At 39.4% G+C, this 21,600-nt stretch overlaps 1 protein-coding gene across 2 annotated transcripts; it reads right to left on the bottom strand.

The window, feature by feature from the left end:
- Positions 1-709: 709 nt before the first annotated feature.
- On the bottom strand, positions 710-17,625 carry esrra (estrogen-related receptor alpha). Of its 2 annotated transcripts, XM_042430770.1 has the most exons (8): positions 17,086-17,625; positions 15,160-15,262; positions 9,227-9,610; positions 8,245-8,361; positions 7,974-8,087; positions 6,877-7,044; positions 5,929-6,198; positions 710-4,211 (listed from the first exon to the last, which is right to left on the bottom strand). In XM_042430770.1, the coding sequence occupies exons 3-8, from the start codon at positions 9,603-9,605 to the stop codon at positions 3,958-3,960; spliced, it is 1,302 nt and encodes a 433-aa protein (XP_042286704.1). In that variant the 5' UTR covers positions 9,606-9,610; positions 15,160-15,262; positions 17,086-17,625; the 3' UTR covers positions 710-3,957. The 2 variants fall into 2 exon arrangements, with proteins under 2 accessions (XP_042286704.1, XP_042286705.1); XM_042430771.1 differs by lacking the exons at positions 15,160-15,262; positions 17,086-17,625 and adding an exon at positions 13,816-14,188.
- Between the last annotated feature and the right edge of the window lie 3,975 nt (positions 17,626-21,600).

Genomic DNA, 21,600 nt, shown 5'->3' with positions numbered 1-21,600 from the left:
TAATGCAATCTTGTGAACAAGTACGCTCACTACAGTTTCTTAAAGTCTTAAAAGTGATGATAAGTAAAATTGTAGCTTATTTAGGATGGCTTTATAAATAAAAACGAGACAGTGTTGTTCCCTTCTAGTTGTAAGTGATGTCCACCCGACCATCTCATAAAGGATCCAATGATGGGCTCTAAAACTGTCACCTGTAATAGATAGACAGCATCAAGGGAGTTTGAGCGTATGAGCATCTGCATAGTCAAGCACTGCTGCAAAATGCTGCGTACAATCTGCAGTCTACTGCTGAAAGAGAAGCACTGCTTGTTTCTAATAAAGAAATGTAAATTGAATTTCTTAGGCAGTTCTTCAACATGAGTTTTAAAAGATAATTTTTCATCTGAGCAGATACCCAGCTACTTATAACAGGGGACTAAGCAGAATAACAAAACCACTGAGGGCACAGCTTCCAATGCTGTTTCACATATTTGACACCTACATCCTACCATCCTTTGATTATTTTACTCTTATGTATTCATTTCTCAGGCCCAGTTCAGCAACTGCATGAGAAGTCTCATCATCATCAGTTAAGGGTGTAACATGCACTGCATGGTCAAAAATATTAATTATGAAGTTGAAAGTTCCAACAGTAGTCCCATCTAACACACACACACACATACACATACACATACATAAACATACGCAGGTAGAGATGAGACCAATGATATGTGGTGGTGGTGGTGTGTCCATTTATTACACAACACAAAGCACCTACAATAATCCACTCCCTGTTGCTTTAGACAGTGGATGATCTCACTTTTTTCACAGTGATTTTTTATGTGGACATGTTTAGACAAGGACATCAAACTGTTTTATCTAAATGAAAAAAAAAAAGCCTACACACAGAAATTCACAGCCAATATCACACACAAAAATAAAGCAGTGTCAACAAACAACAGTAAATTGAGTAAAAAATAGAATTTAATCATTTAAATAGTCTTTCAAAATACAAACATTGATTTGAACTTCTAAATAATATAACGTTTAGTAGCTATTCTTCATTATAACTGGCAATGTTAAATGTACAGTGTGGCTATACAAGGAAATGTGTGAGGTTTGGTAATTTATTGTATTGCTCATTTATATTAATGCGCACGTATTTAGTAGAAACTACAAATGACTGTATAATTTAAACAGTGACTGCAAATGACCCACCCTCCACCCTAACCCACCGTACCTAAATATACATATTTTAGGCTAAAGAAAATACTACCTGTGTGTAAATGACCAAGTTTATACTGTATTGAGAAACTTGTAACAGCTCTTAGTGGACCCATGCATCTATATTTGTTTGTTTCAGAATTCTGATTGCTACTTGAGAAATTAGGTTCAGTAAGCAAATCAGACACCAAAAGCATGTTTTAGATGACAGGAAGCTGAAACCTATTAAATGCTGTATTACTTCACATGTTTGAGGCCCATGAAGAACTGAACAAGATGAGTGAAAACACATCCAAACAGGTGAATCAGACAGTATCAGCCCCTGCTCCACAGTGCTAGCTGTTGTTAATATAATACCTGTGTGTTTCAGTTTGAACTGCCATAAATGAGCTGTGTTTCTGAGGTGCACCGTTAATCCTGTGGAACCACACCAACTATTTGCTTGCCCTCCCATGTGAGATACTTTGTACCACGGGGAATCTTGTAAAGCGCGATTAATGAGCCATATACACCTTAAAGTTATGAAAACAAAGAAAAAATGATCTCAGGCGTTTGCGCAACTGCAAGACATTCAATATACCCAATATCCAAATTTAACCAGACAAATCAAAAGATCAAGAATTACATTTGTCTCCACAGTTACTTGGCCATCTGGCTTACTCTGCCTCCTGAGGTAGCCCTCTGTAGCCTCACCATGTCGCAGGATGTATAGAGCCATGTAAATTGATCCCTAAAATGACAATCAGCTTCAGAAAACACACACTGCTTATATGAAAAAAAAAAAAACAAAAAAAAAACAAGTAGCATTCCTAATATCCAGAATGGACAGCTTCATTTCAATACCAAACCCACAAGTGTTTTCACAATGTAATTAAAATACCCTTAAATCCTAGAAAGGAAAAGCAAGTTTCAAGTTTTTACAAATTTCAGTACACTATAAGCTGCACAAATACAGCATAATCGTAATGGGGAATCTGTATCACATTTGCTGGCTTTATTATCTTTCATTATAAATTGCATGTTTCTCTTTATTTAAATGGAACTGTACATGGCTAAAAGATTAATGGCCCTTTGGCCACTAAATTTTTTTTTTTTTTTAGGGATCTGATTTTTACATCAGATACATTAGCTGTGCATTGCATGTGAAGCTTACTATAATGATCATTTATATTGTAAGTATACAAACCTGCTGAACAATGAGTAGGACTTTGAGGATGTTGTCAGACAAGGTTTCAACATCCTAAAGGAAGATGTTGCATATGTTGCATTTCTTGTTGCCCTGAGCCCACTACGGGCACTTACAAGTTAAACAGACGTACGTACACAAAGGAGGGATCTCGCATTGAATCAACTGAGATCTTTTATGCAACTTTCTTCACTACTGCAGAAAATGCAGCTAAATCTTATCATACACCTTGCAAATATGGGTTACACCAATCGTGTGGGTTAGTGTTACACATTAAAGCCCCAAAATGAAACAGGTTACATAGGTCAGACCATTACTTTTGAACAGCACAGCTGCTGGAGTCAAAAATAGTGGTTCGATCTATTGGAGGGCGATGGTATAAAAAAAGCAGATGAGGCATATGCATTTCTTGTCTAACCACTGTTGTTGCCACACTGGCTTTAATGTCAAAGAGTGTTCTTCCCTGATCTCAGTGTAGCTCACTGGTTTTGACTGCACACGTACGTACGCACACGCTTTGCTTGTATGGATGCCAGTCTTTTGTGTGTCAATAGGATTTACAAACAACACTGAATATATTACCTTCCAAGTAGAGCATTTTATGCGTACACAGTCTTCATATGCACCTCTCCTGGACAACAAATCCATTGCACAACCTTTTATAAAGAATCCTGCACCTATGTAGACCAGTGGTTCCCAAGTCCAGTCTTCAACATCCCAAGTGCTGATGTTTTTCTCTCCTAGTGGGTTTTAAGTCTATTCATGGCATCATTCGTGGCATCCCCGACCCAAACCAGTCTATACTAGACGCTTTAATTTAAATAAAATCAGTACTTGGGGTCCTGAGAGTGGAGAACTACTGACATACACACAACTAGATGTCTCACCATTTTATCCACATTTTAAATGTGACAGACAATAATCGAGTCATTATATTGCTTTTAACATATTGCAAGTAATTCCTATGAATTTGCCTACAACGGCACACTAAACTATAGTAAATACAAGCACTCCATGTGCATGTCAATCTGACCCAACACTGGACCCTCAAGTCTTTCGCCCGATATGTTATTATGGCTTTCATGAGTAGATGCATTATTTAAAAAAAAAAAAAAAAAAAGTTCAAAACCCACATGTTTGCAGTCTGTTCTTGAGTACCTACATGTTGCTTGTCAGTGGTTATGTTACTGCAGACCGATGCTGTGATGGAACACACCACATGAAAATAGTTGAAAAGTAGAAGTGTCTTGGTATTCATGTTAAATGTTTTCTCAGTTTTTTTTCCACATTTGGACTAATGTGGATCTCGGAGCCTTTTACTGAAGTTTGGCAGTTACAACTTACTGTAAATAACCAATTCCCCCTTATTAACATGAATACATGAGGGTTTTCTTTTCTCATATTCTTTTCCTTTCTTTATGTAGCCTAAAGGGGAAAAAGACCATTTTCCTCCATTAATTATCAAATAAAATCTTTCCTTTTCTCACAAACCACTCATCCACTCATGAAGACTAGATCTCTGTTGGGTCTTTCTCTTCATCATCATCACTTCTGCTGCCTTTTCCCTCCTAGGGAGAGTCCATCATGGCTTCCAGCATCTCCAGGAATAGTTTGTGCATGGGTATACCACCACGGGTCTTGATGCTGTAGAAGGTGGTGAGAGCTCGTCCAGCAGTCTGTCGGAGGAGAGGCAATGTTAAAAGGAGGCGTCCTGCCCGCTGAGGGTCGTCTGGGCGCCGCTGACTTTCCAGCTCCAGCAGGGCCTGGTGGAGGAGGTCCCGCAGCTTCTGCACAGCGTCCATATCCTCGATGTAAACAGAGTCTGACAGAACAACAGGGAGGATACGGTAAGGCAATGTGTAGAGTGTTTACCTTTTCTCAGCTTTTGCCACAGAAACAAAGCCAGTGTTGCCCAGTCACTTAACACAAAGACAAACTAACAGCAGCCTTTATTTAAGCTTTATGTGGTTCTGACAAATGATTGTATATGCAACCTTTTTGTGCCTTGAGTCTGTCTTTTTATATAAACTGTTTATGTATATATTTTTAAATACATATTTTTTCAAAAAAATAATAAATATAAATATATATATATTGCATTTTATGTCTTTTTATATATATTTATTTAGTGTTTTTCTGTAAAGCAGCCTCCCAGACATAGTATTTCACATGATTGTACTTGTATAAACAGAGTGACAATAAACATCTTGAAGCTTGAATTTACAAAACAAACAGTGCATCTGTAGTGCAAGCAGGGCACGCTACACAACCTGCTGTTGACAGTAATCTTGAGTGGATCTCTTAGAGAAGTCTACATAAAGGTTACAACTTATTAGACTTATTTCTACCAGTTATGTATGCATGTTTCTGCCACAGTACATCTGCCAGCCAAAGACGTGAAGACCATTAGAAATATTTTTTTTTTTGTAATTTTGCAGTAGTTGTCGTCTAAAAACTGAAAACATTCACTGCCTTTAACACTGGCAGTATAAGATCTTTCTCGTGGGTCATGGGCCTTCGGCTGCTGACATGCGCATAATCCCATCATGCTTCAAAGCTTGACAACAGACATTGTCTGCACCCATCGCAGCTAATCTACTGCTTTTTGTTGCCACCAACGCCATACTGAGCAGTTAGATGACGACTGACAACATTAATTAACTAGCTACTTACATGTGGCAGAACATACACTCCCACGACTGTAAACCAAACTAATACGAGAAATTGTTTGCACAAAAAAAAAAAGTAGATTTAAAGCCCACTATGATTAAGGCAGAAAAACATACACTTAGTTTCCAGTTTATTGGGTACAAGAAGCTAAAATCACGCAATCTAATACAACAACCTTGCAATAAATCCAACTTTTATGAAGGTTATAATGTTCAGTTTCTGTCAAAAAAAAGCTTCTGTCATTTTGGTGGCTGTAGTTTGTGGTGCTGTTGAAATACATTGTGTTATGCAGAGATTATATCACTGAGTGTAGACTAAATATTAGGACCATCTCTTAGTATAACTTATTACAGTTCAACAGCAATATAAACTAAAACCTCCAAAATGACCATACAGTTGAATCAACACCTCTCTAAAGCAGTTTTTAGAGAAAGTGGACATTATAACATTCATAAAAAGTAGGATTTATCACAGGCCTGTCATATTATTAGTTTTAACCAGGTGTATGTAATAACCTGGGAACTGAGTGTGGTTTTTGTAAAACAGTTTATTATATTCCACTAAGTTATGTGCAGGATCCTCCCCTAAAGGAAGTGGTGAGTGCTGCCCCTTTATAAGCCCAATATTATGTCTCATTAAAATGTAATGATTTCCTCTGATGTTAGCAGAGACTGTGGGAAACTGGAATTGTTCAGTAATACCACCAGAGCACACTTTTAACCAGATGGAGTTTAGTCTACTGACTGCAAGTGATATGAAAACCTCCAATTTGCACTATATCACTAATAATAGTTCTTTAAGCTGTAAGTAAATGTTGGTTCGCCAAAATACTAAGTATGATAACTGTCCAATCACAGAAGTATAAATACCTGAGTTAGTGAGTGCGATGGCTTTTAGCATGACAAACTCCTCCCGGTCCACGTTTAGTGCACGGAAACGGCGGGCAAGTTGACTAATTGCTGCATTTAGCTCTGTCAGTCCAGCAACACGTGACATCTCCTCATCAAGGACAAAATCCTCTGCGAACACTACCTCGTCTTCACAGCCAAGCGAGCGGTACGCTACGCCCAGCACCAGCACCTCCAGCCAAACTGACTGCAGCACGGACATCTGGTCTGCTAGAGACAGCGACAGGAAGCCTGCAGGGGAATAAAACCGATGGAGAGAGAAGACTGAATGCAGAGGAGGCCGACTGGTTATAGGTAAAAACTTGGGAAGGTCAAATGAAACAGCAAGCACTGGTCCTATGTCTTTATAGTACCAAGTAGTGGTTTCATAGACAGCTGGTGACCTTACTCTGGCTTGTAATACAGATAACCTTTGCACTATTGAACCATTAGCACAGATTCAGCAAAGAAGTAAAATGCCAATCTCCTCTCCTGACACACACCCAATAATCAATGTAATATATTTTGACTATATATTTTGTCACAAACATTTTCATTTTGAGCAATGTGCATAAAGATTATTTAAACAAAACCTGGTTAAGATTTAAAACTTGGTATATATTTTAAGCACCAATAACTAATATTACCATTTGATAATGCTGAGACGTTCTTGTTGTACCCAACAATTACACTGTTCAGCCATCATCATCACCACCATCATCATCATCATCATCATCATGTTCACACAGGTCATTTTATAATAGTCAGTCCTCTGCTTCTGAGGGAATAAATCCAGAAGTCATGGTCTGGGTGAAACATGACACAATATGTTTCTTCCCGATCAGTGAGATTGGTTCAATACTTCTCTTTCACTGCTGCCATGTTATCACTGCCTCTCTTCCCCAGTATGATCTTCGCTGCATCTCTTACCAGGAATGTGTTTGGCCCAGCCAATGATGACGACCAGCTCACGGTCAGCAAGGTCACAAAGGGTGGTGAGTGTGCGCTGGGCTGTGTCGGGCTGCAGAGGGTCGGGCATAGCAAATAACTTTTCTGGCTCAGCCACTAGAAGGTGGGACACGATGATGTTGGAGGAGCCTGTGTCACAAAATACACAGAGAGGAATGGATTAATATGATGGAATAAAACTTGCCGTGTACATTCATAGCTGGACTGATACCCAAAATATCTACTCTGTTATTGTCTAAACTAACATGCTGCTTTATACAATATGCTGATTTGTGCTGGTGTTAACTGGAATCACCTGTGTATTCTTATTTCGATAGTAGTGCAAAGTAGTTTCTGCACAGTCAGGTTTATGCAAAAAGCTGCACGATAGATCATCATGTAAATTTACTCAAATTAGCACAGTTATAATATTTCACTCTTGTGTTGATGGCAGGAAAAAGCAGGAAGAGGGCGCTGTTTTCTTATAAATTCCAATAGGTTTGAAGAGTTTTATGCATTGCTTGTGTTCTCTGGTCAATGGATGTATCAAGTTGAGTTCTGAGCACCTTGAGTTTTAACTCCCCAGCACATCTCACATTTTTGAAGGAGCATTTTGATCGCCTCCAGTTTAAAAAGAGAAAAAGAGGTTTAACTCTGAGCAGATTAACTATATCTCTAACTGGAGTGAGGACCTCCCAACTGAACTGTGACTGACCCCCCAGAACTTAGATTTGTCTGTTATTGCTGTTTTTAGTTGCCTGAAGATAGTTGCTGTTGGTTGTTACATGTAGCTTGCCAGCACACAATTGATCGACAGCCGATTATGCGTGCCTAGCAACAGCAAGATGCCCCTCAAGATAAAAAAAACTCATCCTGAAACATGTAGTTGGTATTCAATATCAAATATAGTGAATGTGTAAGCTGATGCTGTCTTTACTGGCTGATAGTTAGCAATTGATAGTTTCACAAAAAGTCTTTTATTGAGCCGTTTTTCCTCAGTTTGATTAACCTAATAGTATTAAACTATGCTGTCTGTTATAGAAGAAAACACAAATGACAAAACAAGAATATAATCCCACCTTTTTCACTCTCCTTTGTCAGTGGTAGAGGGGCACTCTGGTATGTTGCATTCTCCACTTCTGGGCGCCTTTTGTACTTCTGTCTTCCACCTCGGACCCTGTCAAGACGAACTCCTACATCATGAAACATAAAATAATTATGATTTATGGCAGAAAAAACATACTACATTTAAATGATTGGCACAATGACACTGAACATATAATATCAAAGACTGGCTACACAGCTTCTGCTATTGTCAAAGGAACTTCACTGCATAACACAAACACTCACCCTCTTTCAGCATGCCTACTTTGAGGCACTTGGTGAAGCGGCATGCCTGGCAAGCCTTTCTGCGCCTTTTGGTGATCTCACACTCATTTGATGCTGGACAGCTATATTCAATGTTACCTTTATAGAAGAAGAGACAATGTTTTATTTTAAACATACAATCTATCCAGAGCTGAAAACACATCAGGCAATTTACCCACCATGTTTCCCAACGTACAAACAGTATGACAACTTCTAAGTTTTCATGGTTATTGTCTAACAGACCAGTATAAACCAGATGGGCCAGTTGTAGTGACCTTGTATTGAAGCATGTTAAAGAATAACACCGTTAGTATGTGATGTGGGTCCGTAGTCATTCCTGCATTCTTCAGCCTTACTACCGCTATGAAGACTGGGGATGCCTCGGGCTGTTGCAGATCTGTGCTGGAGCTGATGAGGGCATATTTCCATTGATCGGTACCAGCTATATTATATTATTTCGCTACCCTGCCCTCCAGCTATACCAGCTCTCAGGCAAGTGTAATAAACATCCAGTTATTCTCCATTAAAATATAAAGAATGTATGTAGTGAGTTCACAGGTCACTGAGTAACACTACAAGATATTTTGAGAATATGAGAGAAATTTCCTATTGACTACGACAAATATAATAATATATCTTTGACTGTGCTCTTGAAAGGCTTCAGTGGAATAATAGAATACTGGCAGGGTTCAGCTATATGTAGAAAAATAGAAACATCTGTAATTTGTTTCTCAAAAGCATGGAAAGAATTTCACACTTTTGTGTTTCACGGATGAAAAAGCTGACAGTGTCACACAGAAGGCCATGGTCAGTAGTGGTCAGTGTCAGACACAAGGCTCCATGTTTAACATGATTCACGTACTCCAAATGTAAAACCTGTCCTCTTGTTACTTTACATCAGGTATCAGAGTATCATCAACTGTACACTGCAATGCAAATGCTTAAACTTCACCACAACACACACCTTGGATGGTTCTCTTGAAGAATGCTTTGCAGGCCTCACATGAAGCTACGCCGTAGTGATAACCTGAAGCCACATCCCCACATACTAAACACAGCCTCTTGGGTAACGTGCTCAGGGCGTACTTGCATCGCCCTGCTCCATTTCCAGTGGAGCCTTCCTCTGCCCCATCACCACCCTCGTCTTTAAAGTGGCAACGCAGAGCTGGTGTATAGAGTGGCGGGGAATAACGTTTAGCGCTGTCTCCTCTGGTTCCTCCACCTCCGCTTTGAGAAGAGTCTGAGGAGGCCCCGCCAGGGCTGGTCCGACCTCCCCCGCCTCCCTCTGGACTGCTTGGTTCTGCTTTTATGTAGACATCGGACCGACGCTCCCTGGAAGACATGACGTCTAAAGGGGAAAAAATAAACAACAAAGAAAGGTCAAAGTAAATAAAGGCATTCAACTTTTACCTCAAATGTTTGTCTTTTAAACTATGTTCATACCAACTGATAAAAACACACGGTGCAGGTCAGATATATAATATAAACATCTAAACAGGTAAAAAGTACATGCATTACATTCATTTCAGATTTTTTTCTGATTTTGGATTTTCTTTCAGTAAGTTGAAATAAATCTTTAAGGAGCCAGATATCTTCTAATAAAATTTTATCTAAGCAAAGATTGGCATTTTCATAATCACAATGACTAATTCACTTGATTTGTTTTTCTCTTTGGCATTTTCCAAATAAAAGAGAGAGGGAGAAAGCACAAGTACTGTCCAACACGGGCTGCCAGACCTTTTCACTACCCCAGCCCACCCTGCAGCCTCAGACCTGATCTTCATGCCAACTGATCAGTAATGAATTATTATTGTCTTATTTGCCCTTTTGCCTACAGATTTCACAGAAATCAGAAGTGAACACGTGGCAAAAAGCAAAAAAAATGCAAGCATTCAGACCAACTTTTAACCTTGGTTAAAGCCCAATTCACAAGTACTAAGCTACACCCAGTGACTATTATTATTATTAAATTATTATTAAATTTTTATTATTAAAATCTTGGTCATTGTTCTTTGCTGGAAGCATGGACTGTGGAAGCACCTGGATTTTGTATTATCAGCATGCTAATATGCTAATATCACAAAAGCTTTAGCAGCATTGAGTCTCCATGTTGTTTTGTTTGGACTATTTTTTCTCAGCTAGGTTGTTTAAACCATCAACAACAAAAAGAAAACAACACCTTGGATTCACTAAAACCTTTTCACACCTAATAAAAAACTATACAGTCCCCAGTGCACCCCCACAGTGTGAAGTCTTTGTCTCTGACATTTCCAGACATTAAAATAGCCAAGGTGACTGGATGAAGGTCGCCATGCTCATAAACAGTGACCGCTCCTCACTATACAGACACATAAGTTATGTTCACGCAAGTAATAGTGCTGCAGCAACCTGCTTCCCTGCCAAAGACTGTCTGTACTTCTCAATTTAATTACAGAAACTATAGCCTCTCCTACCATAGATGAATAAGCACCAAGAAAGAAATTACAGTAAATACCTCATGCAAGCCATGAAATTACAAATATGTTCATGATTCCAAATACAAGTACACAGGAAGCTCATGAGTTCAAAATTATAGCTAGTATATATTGCACCTGTAACTTCTTAAATGAGGAAAAAAAAAAAACTATGGCACAATTTCAGCTCTGCAGGGGGCAGAAGAAGTTTGCAGCAGCCGCTTTCCCGACACCGACATTTATAATCTATTTGTAAGCCATTACAACAACAACATAAAACAAATGAGCATTCCTTAAAATAATTCCTTAAGACAAAAAAACATTATGACAATCGAAAGAGAAGATTTAATGTCTTAAGTGAGTGTACAGTTCTGACTCCCCACAGCAAGTGCAAACCCAGTGGAGAGCAATGTGAATAGCCATGAGTAATTTGATTTATGCTTTTAAGCAGCGATTCAGCTTCCAGTAACTTCGTCCTGATGCCAAATGTCTGAACCCTCAATGCCAATCATACATTGCACCCATTATTTATGACACAATTAGCCTAAAACAGCCTGATCTCTTTGACACGGGATGTAATAATATCAAATGGGCATAAGTGTGAGGAACAGGCAGATGGGTGAATATCTGAGCCAGGTTATTAGCAGAGTAAAATGACTACTACTCTGACTACTTTAGGGTAATTAATCAAGAGCATAGGTGTACTACTCCTGTAATTACACCCATAAGGAGGTCTGGTCAGTATACTGTAAAGCCACACAAAGACAAATTATTCAAGTTTCATTATACTGTCTGGAAGTGACTTTGTACTTTCACGATTCTTAGCAAATGATAGATTTACTTTAATCAACTGCACTTCAGGGATCAGAGAAATTGGTTACAAGAAGGGGAAAAGGAATAAACGGGGCATGAGTTGTAGTCTGTGCCACATCTGTCTTTGGGCTCCAACTCATCAGTGGATATATTAATGCAGGGCCTTACTTGAACGATTGTACTGTTGTTCCAACTTAATAGATCACTGTGTGAGGACGATGAGATGGGATCTCTGCAGCCTAAATAGCCTCAATCCAGTTAAGACTTGAAAGTGACTTGTGATTTTCTCATGCACATACTGGCAATCCAGTGCAATTACCAACCAACCATGTTTTCTTCTTGTTTATCAGCTGGGCTGATAATTCAGTAGCAGACGGCATGTTTACAAAGTGTTGCAATGTTGAAAATACAGTGCTTATGGTCGGTTCAATGCTCCAATATCTCACCCTGCCCACAATGACAACATTACATGCAGTAGTATGTTCTGTACATACTGGTATGGTTGATTCTGGAGGGGATTCATTGAGCAATGTGACCAGGTAAATCATTTTCTGATTGATTCACATTTTTGAAACTAAATTTCTGAGTTACATGAAGTTAAACACTGATATGCCTTATCTAAAGACATTAACTGTCAACCTTGAACACAAAACTATCAGTCAACAATATGTGAGTTTATGGCATAGCCTATAATTAGTCAGTCCTGACCTGTACTGTATACTGTCTGTCAGGCTGCAGCATTATGAATAAATGTTATATACTTCTCATTTATTTATAAGACATCTATAATGAACAGCCTCTATTGACAACTTTACATCTAGATACACTTTACATCACAGAGTGATTAGACATTGTCCTTAGAAAAACATGATTTTCTCTGCTTCATTAAATAAACATACCACTTAAAAGACACTGTCTTTTAACTTATCAGTTAAATACTCTTGCCTCTGTCCTTCAGTCTAGAGCTGCAACGATTAGTCAATTAATTGATTAGTTGTCAACTATTGAATTAATCATCAACTATTTTGATAACTGATTAATCATTTGGAGTCATTTTTCTAAGGAAATAAAATGTCCAAATGATCTGATTCCAGTTTCTCAAATGTGAATATTTTCTGGTTTCTATAGTCCTCTATGACAGTAAACTGAATATATTTGGGTTGTGAACAAAACAAGACATTTGAGGATGTCATATTGGGCTTTGGGAAACAGTGATCAACATTTTTCACAATTTTCTGACATTTTATAGACCAAACAACTAATTGATTAATCAAGAAAAAAAACTGACAGATTAATTGCTAATGAAAATAATCATTAGTTGCAGCCCTACTTCAGTCAGTTCATGTACTTGAAAATATGATTTCAAGGTTGACCAAAGCTGGACAATATCAGGGTTAAAGACCAACTGAGGGGAAAAAAACAAAGGGAAAAAGGAAGATAGCTCACATTATGTTGATGTTATGAGGAAAACTAAGTCAGCGAAATTGCCACAACAATCTCACATAACACAGTCTATGTGTTATTTACATATATGCAGTATGTGTACAGTATGTACAGTTTATAGATAAAGACTCTTTACCTGACACCTTGAGCTCAACACACTAAGATACTGAATCTTTACTTACTCTAGATATCACTGAATGCAAACCAAGTATGCTTTTATCATATTTACTGCTACAGCAATAAATGCCATCCAATAGTGGTTGGCAGTCAAACACTTTATTTGGAGTTTGCCCCCTCTGTACTTTAAAGTAGCACTGTTTGGCAAGCTCAGCAAGGGGGTCACAGCAAACCCAGCCTGTTTAAAGTTTAGCTTGCTTGGACTGAGTTTACAAGCTCAGTGAATGAATCAGCCAACAGTATATGAGCCCAGAAAATCAACCATATCATTCTGTTTTGCTCAGACTTTCTGACCAGACCAGTGAGCACCATGTGCACCGCTGGCCACATAAGAGGAACATCAGTTTCAGTCACGAAAATGTTAAAGGAGCAAGCGATAATAGCTAAATATTTACTTATTCGTTTAACCAAAGCAGATTAAACTGTGTCTAAAACCAGTCGGGGTTGGCTACGTTGCTTTGTTTTCTATTTAACATGCCAGAGAAACGTGTCGTGTGTACTGTAAACTAATGTACAGGCATGTTTGGGTTAGCATTAGCTTTAACATCACCGAATACATTATAAGTGCAGGTTAGCTTCTCTTAGCTAACTAGCTAGCAGAAGCTAGGCGTTAATCTTGACTGAGCTCTATTTCTGTCACTCTGACCCGGACTATGCTGCATCTTACCTTGATAACGGTGACTAGTACAGCACTGAAGTGTCTCCGCGGTGTGATAACATGGCACAGGTTTGACAGAAAATCAGAGTCCAGCAGCTGCTAGCTCGTTGTAGGCTGAGTGCTGCGATGGGCCGGGCTACAATCTGCCTTTACTACCAGCTGCTAGACAGTAAAGGATGGAGGCACTGCAGCTATAACACGTTGGTTCAAGAGGCTCTCTGGACACAAATGCAGTTTTCAGCATTATTTAACTGCCAATTCAACTCGCTATTAATATACTTTTTTTTGCACAGGCTTCAATGTTCTTCACAAACTACTCTCAGTAATTTAGAGTTCAGAAAACAAAACTCATGTGCTCTCATATGACAGGGGAACATCACAAAAACGTGGTTGTTGTGACACTGGAGAAATATGTTCAACCCTAATTGTGAGCCTGACTGGCATGGTCAGGAATTAACTTACATGAACCATAACTCCACACTCTCAACTTATTTTACCTGACAGAATACCAAAAGAGAGTCCTTATGATGAATGTCTGTCTGCTAGGTTTGACTCACACATTTAACTGGTGAGTTTTAATAATTTAATTGGTGTTAATTTGTTTTGCACACCGTGAAATTCCACCTTCATTGTATTGTGGCACATATGTTGACTCTGCTAAATGGAAAATACTGCAGAAAGCTTTCATTTTCCCCCAGTCTGCATCCAGCACCCAAAAAACAAAGGACTCTAAAGTTATGGCGTCATCAAGCCGTTTACACTGATAACTTGATTGCTCCTTTCTCTTCACACAGGATTTTGGACATTCTCACATTGATTTCATGCTACTTAAGCAGAGGGCAATCCTCTCTCCCCTCTATCCACTACATGTCCCTTGTTTATCCTTTTTGGGTTTGCAGGGCAATCACAACCCACCCCTTCAGGCTTCCAATGAGTTCATGCACTATAATTTCAGAGCAACAGACCCAAAGATATGACTAAGTTGCAGCTGCTGACCCTGCTTTTCTCAAAAAGGAACATGTCTTGTGAGCTGTTTGATTGCAACAGAATGAGGCATGCTGTATGCTATCACTAACCACTCGTAATATTCTGGGTGTGAAATGAGAGGTCAGCACCTTCAAAAATTGTACTCTGGTGTTTTAGCTGCATTTCTCCTTCCACATCCCTCTTTTGTCTGTGAGTATTTTCTTAAGAAGACCCGAACATTGCCCAGCTACAGCCTTACAAGAATGAAATGTGAGGTAGGTGAGGCACTTGACCGCACAGCACAAATAACAGACATAATCCCAGATGGAGCACAGCACAATAGCGTAATATTTCATCAGCATAAAAGGTGATGTGAGAAGAGATTACCTGTTTGCTGAACTGGTGTTTGAAGCCTATGTATCCGTGATTCCCAGTGGTGGTTCAATGAAGTGCTATTGCTTTGAGCTGAAGTCTGCAGTTATCAGGACACCTGCAAAGTAAGCAAAGGTTTTGAGTGCCACAGATACTTTTCATGTTAACCTGCCATTTGTGGTTTTTTAATAGTCAAATACCCCAAAGTACATTGTGTCCTGTCCCACAATGACAACCATGATTTGTGAGAGCAAGCTGTACATATTAGTTTATTAAAGGGCTCTTAACATTAACAGCAGTGCCAATCTCCATGAGTGCAAGAGAGAACCTACTGTATATATTGGCAGTAGTTTTGTTTCCTCTATTATAAGGCCTGTGTATACTCGTAACACTGGCTTTTCCTTCCTAAAATACATAACCCACTGTATCTGTCCAGATTTCTGTACGCTACTCGAGTTCCCTCCCCCCTTACACTGCGTGACACACTCCAAAGGTCACAGTCACAGGAATGCTTGAAGGACAGACAGAGTAAAGCCAACACCTTGTCTCTCTCACTCCTACAAAGTCATAAGCTGAAGTTTGGTGATAACTCTGTATAAACACTTCAAGAGACTAGTTTTAATTTAAAAAAACATTACAGCAAACATTATTACAGTTACTTTTTACAGTGTAGATGTGACTCTGGCTTTGGATATTTTAAAAAGTAGTCAACATTAAATTCAAAATTTTAACCAAGGGGAACCTCCTGGTTTTTTTCCCCCTTGTTTCTTGTTTTCAACTTATTTGAGGAACAAGTCTATAATAATTTGTGGAAACAAACTGTGATGTATATCTATATTCTTTCTATCTATATATTCTTTCTATCCATTCTTTGGCCACAGAAACCTGACAATTGATTAAATTAAAGCTGTAGATTTAGATTTTTGCATCGTAACAGGCTGTTAAACAAACTACAGTAGTGAATGACATTCGCTCAAATGATCCTCTGTGCAAAATGTTACCTCTGAACACACTTTTAAATGAAAAACCAAACGTCAAAGCACATAAACCAGTCCTCCCTTTGTCTAACATGGTTTAAAAGCTTTCTCAATTGTTTGGGGGTGGGGGGACCGGTGGTCTTTGTCACTGATAATGCATCACACTGACTATACATAAAACTCTTTTTAAGGTTTTCACATGCGGCGCACTGTGGAGACGACGAGAACAGCACCCAGGGGTGACCTTGCTTACTGATCTTGGACCGGTGAAAGGTTAATTGCCAAAGTGGATTATGCCTTAAGATCAGTGATCTCAATCCTGGTCCAGCAGGCTTGGTGACTTGCACAGGTCAGTGTGTTGAGGCAGAAGGAGGATCAACTCAGGGAGGGGGTTCAAATACATATTTCAAAAAAAAAAAAAGCTGAACTGTGTATAGAGTTGAAGAAGTGCGGGGTGTCACTTACCCTTTTAAATGAGGACATGCAGTGAGCCATAGGAGCACTATTATCGGCTGTAATCTTATTCAAACATGGGCCGGCATTCTTCATTTACTCTCTAAGTGACAATGCATCCAATTTAATAAGACATTTTGTGTGTGTATGTGTGTGTGTGTATGCGTGTGCGTTTGTGTGTGTGTGTATGCGTGTGTGTGTGTAGGAGGGGGGTTCATCAGCGAGGAGAGGATTAACCTTTTCATAGAGTGTTGTAGCATTTATTAACGCGTGAATTAGTCAGGAGGTAAATTATGAGAGGAGTGTCAGCTCGACAAGAGGCTCCTACTGCAAATTATTACACAAATATTTATTCAGCGGCTCGTGCCCCCTACCCCCAATAACGTGGCCACGCGAACTTAGCTCTGTGCATGCACACCAGACTACCGATAAGACAGCAGAAAAGATTAATAATAGCCTAAACCCACTGTGAGCTCAATCTCTGCAGTGTAGGCTAAGTGAGGATACTTACTGGGAAATGCAAAAAAAACATCGCAGGGTTGCTTTTTATCTGAAGTCAGCCAAGTCTTCTGCGGCTGGGGTGTCCACAGTCGGTTTACCCGGTTTAACGGCGCTGTCCGAGCCTCGCAGGATTTCTCACATCCCGTCACAACATCAACAACACGCAGCGACACGTACCGTCTGATTATCCGCCTGTTCGGTTCCGTACACCGCTGTTATAAATTCTCGCCTTCGGCTGCCACAGCTGAGGTTGTAGCTGGACATTTAGCGTCAATACGTTAAAGAAGGAAACCTGAACGTCCGGTGACGACGTTTCACAATGAAACACTGTCGACGCACATAACCGTTGTAACGTTTCTCGAGCTGGACGAAGCCTCGAAGCGAAATTGTATTTAACACAAGAGAGTCGTCTTATACTACGTGAATATACCACTCACTCACCAGAATGACACTAAGCCTAATATTACTACATTAACATAACTCGTTGTTTTGTTTTAAAACGCTTAAACAGTGTAATTTCCGGTTCCTGCTAGTTCCCTCGCGGTAGCTTGACGCAGCTCGGTGACGTAGTCTCTATCCCGCGCCTTTCCTCCTCCCTCTGGCCAACTTGCGTCCGTTGTGTCTCCGTTACGTCCGCACGCTCCATCCACCAGCGTCATCAGCATTATAATAAGGGCCTGCAACTCCTGTGGAAAAAAAAGACCCAGTCTATGTTAATCCTAATGTAGTCCAGGTCTATTCATTTAGATTATAGAGTGCTGATTTCTGATCAGTTCTCTGCAAATCGATGGTGTCGTGCAACTAATCAATCAGTGCATGTTCTCGCAGCAGAAAAAGTGCCTCCCCACTGTAAATGAAAAATTGTCATATTCCCAGACACACTTAAAAATGCCTAAAATACTACTTTAAGTTTAAATTTAAGTTTCTATTGGTTGTATTGTACGTTTTGTCCACTAATAGTAGTTTTATTCTAATATTTTTAACTTAAAATACCATATAATTCAATATCCGATGAAGATATCTTTGTATTAAAATTGTCACAAGCTTTTAAGGACTGCTGCAGAGAGAGCAGTAGGCTGCATGTCCCTTGCAGCACACCTCTATGGAAAATCATGCTGTCGGTCTTGTGACACTGACCGGCTCTCTCCACCACTACACTGTTTGGACCGGAGCCAAGGAAGAGGAGATCAGGAGATCACCGCAATGGGATGGGGAAGGGGAATAATGAAGGGATTGTAGTTTGAGGGGGGGGGGGACGCAACACATAATTTACCAAATGCGTTATAAAATAGTCTCAAACATGTCTCAGATATCTTTTACGTATGGTTCAAGGTAAAGAAATGATTGTTCCGTCTAACTTTGTAGCCTGCGCTCTTCAACATGCCTGACAACAGCTGGCACAGAGAGAAGTTGTCACAGCGGAGTTGACAACCTTGTCCTCTGGTTTTTAAAAAGGAATTTAAAAAAAACAGGGTGTTATATGTAAAAAAAAAAAAAAAAAAATAGTATAATAGGTAATTTCCAAAGACCCCAGCATTATCCTCCTCTCATTATGGACTATTACACATTAGTCTAGTCTGTTTAAACCAATAAGCACTAACACACTTGCGTTCCCCTGTCTGTGCCAAAAGTGCAGGACAACAGGGTGTCTGCGTCTTGGTGTGGTCACATGTAAGCAGCGGGCTCCGGGCTCTGGACAGGATTTTCTTGGTGCGCGCATGAGAGGAAAAACTGACGGCAGTGTCATTGCGACCTTGAAGCAAGGTCATTCCGTCTCTGCTGCAGACACTGCAATTCTGCGGGGCTGCATCATACTGGTGCAGAGTCTGCATTATCATCATTCTGTCAGAGAGGCGAAGCCCGTCATGCTATATTCATGAGATTTACTCAGAAACCAGAAAATTGGATTCATTAGAAACGGTTCATGTTTTGAGGAGATTTACTGCGTCTTAAATAATAAGTGCAAGTGTCTCACACGTGACTGTGTGTAGTTGTGGAGGATATGTGTTTAAACTATGAAGCACGGAGGAGTAGAAATGCCAGCTGGAGTCCCTGGGGTGCTCCTTACAGCAGGCTGTGACCTCAGACAGGTGTCAGCTGATAGTCTACATAAATACCAAGACGCCATTGTGCCTGTGGGACACAAAAAACATTGGACATTGCATCAGTGAGTCACAGATAACACAACTGATAGAGAACAGTCTCCACCTATACTAGAAACACCTTGATCTGTATATAATCATAATTACTGGGCTATAGTAAACTGAATATTTATGGGTTCAACTACAAACACCATGGTGGCCTTCAGTTTGTCTCACATCCAGAAAACTTGACAGATGGATGGACAGCTGACAGAAGTAAACCATGTCAGGAAATAAAGCACAAGGGATGCTGACATTTCTAAAAAAGCTTAATGTCTGTGTTAATTGCTACATTTATATCCATGCTCTCATTACTTAATGCTAAATGCTACTGCTGCACAATTTGTATCAGGTTTACAGGGGAAATCCACCCTAAAACAAGATCTACATTATATGATATTTAAATGATTATCAAATATGGACTTGTTTCCCCAAGCTGGAGACTTGGCAATGTCATACATGTCAGTCCAATTAAATTTGAAGGTTTTTTAAAAATATGTCAGTAATCAGTTTGATTTGAATGTGAAACACTCAAATTAGAAAACAGCCACATTATGGAGAAGCTCCAGGATTTGTCTCTAAATGACCCAGTCTGTTGTTCAACTGAAGGAGAAACTTGTTCAAAGCTGGTATGTGCGATACTGTAGACATGACATATTTGGCTTCTAATTTGGGGTGGATTTTCCCTTTAACTCTAGGTCAGGAGTGTAGCCTACATCAGCACTACTATCACGACCCACTGTCCGCCCTCTAGTGGCAGCACACGGGAAACTGCAGCAGCGGTGCTGATGACGTTATAGCAGCTGAGCGTCTGTGTCCTCCAGTAAAAGGTCACCCACACTGCCACTGCACATCATCACTGCCTGCTGACTTCCTGATTGCAATGCCAGAACGCTGCTTTTTTTTTTCTTTTTACATATCCTGCAGGAAAGTGTCAGATTTCCAAAGGGCAGATGAATATTCACATGGTTTCTGCTCCTCTAAAACGTTTTGCTTCACTCACCATACAAACACAACGACTGCAATTTGTCTCATTTAAAATCATTCAAATGTTCGGTAATGAACAAAGTGAAGTCAAAGGATTCAGATCTTGGATGTATTGAATTATACTGTTAAGTCTTGGACTGTTGTAGAGGGGGAAATGTGTCAGTGTGTGCCATCTGCTGGTTGTTTTAAAAAATAAATCAGCGGTCATTTACTTATAGTGGGAGGGGGGGGCATTACAAGTTAATGATTGCTGCTTTGATGCATAAGATATTTTGTGACATTTGGCCACATCAGCTTTTCTTTCAAAGGAATTAAAATACAGACAACAAAAGAACTACAGTCGCAGTTTACGTCTGCACCATGTTTGTCCTTGGTGCCATTTTCAGATTGAAACATTTTCAGATAGAGTTTCCAGCAGAGTATCACTTACATGGATCAACTGAGGAGCTTCTGTGTATGCTCAAAGGGTCATATTAAAAACTTGAAGGGCATTTTTACTGTGCCTTCACAATACAGTATGTATGCTATTCAAATCTTGCAGCATATGTCTGACCTGTCTCCACCAAACTAGATTGATCTACAGAGAGCATAAAGCCACATGAGTGACACTTTCCTCCCTCTCTGTGCATAAAACAAGGCCTTTATTTGAACTCTGATAAATTGCATGTAGAAACAACTAATATTTCCTTGAATCAGTTTTAAAGCTAAGCTTACATACAGTATGTTGCAGCAGAATGTTCAAGGGATGCCAAAGTCTGTCCAGACTTAAATATCTCAACAACTATTTGATAGATTGCTATGAAATTGTGTACAGACCTTGATAATACCCAGAGGATAAATCTCTGGTGATCCCTGACTTTTCCTCTTGCACCATTATGAGGGTGACATTGTGTCTTTGAGTGAAATGTCTCAACGATTCTTGGATGTATTGCCCTGAAATTTGGTACAGACATTCTTGATGAATTGTATCAACTCTGGTGATCCCTTAACTTTTCATCTAGCAGCTTGTCCAACTTTGGTTTATGACCAAACACCTGCAATGGCACTCCTATCAGCCTCAGCTGTACTTTGTGTTTAGTGCTAATTAGCAAATGTTAGTACGCTAAAATGCTAAACTAAGATGGTGAACATGCTAAACATTATACTCTTGTTACTTCTAAATATGTGAAAATGTGTCAATATGTGAATTATTCAGACCAAAAGCATTTTCAAAACAGCTAAAATTAGAAAGCAATTCTCATAATTCCTCTTCACCTGTAGCTGTTTCAGGTATTTTTTTATTTGGATATCTTGTAGGTGTTTAGACACTGAATTATTAGACATCAATAAACAGTGGTGACATTTTATTTAAAGATCCCCTCCAAAGATGTTGCAAGATATAAAAATACTCTGCTTTG

This window comes from Thunnus maccoyii, chromosome 13 (assembly GCF_910596095.1).
Source record: "Thunnus maccoyii chromosome 13, fThuMac1.1, whole genome shotgun sequence".
Lineage (NCBI taxonomy): Eukaryota > Metazoa > Chordata > Actinopteri > Scombriformes > Scombridae > Thunnus > Thunnus maccoyii.
This window is presented reverse-complemented; position numbering and strand designations above follow the sequence as displayed.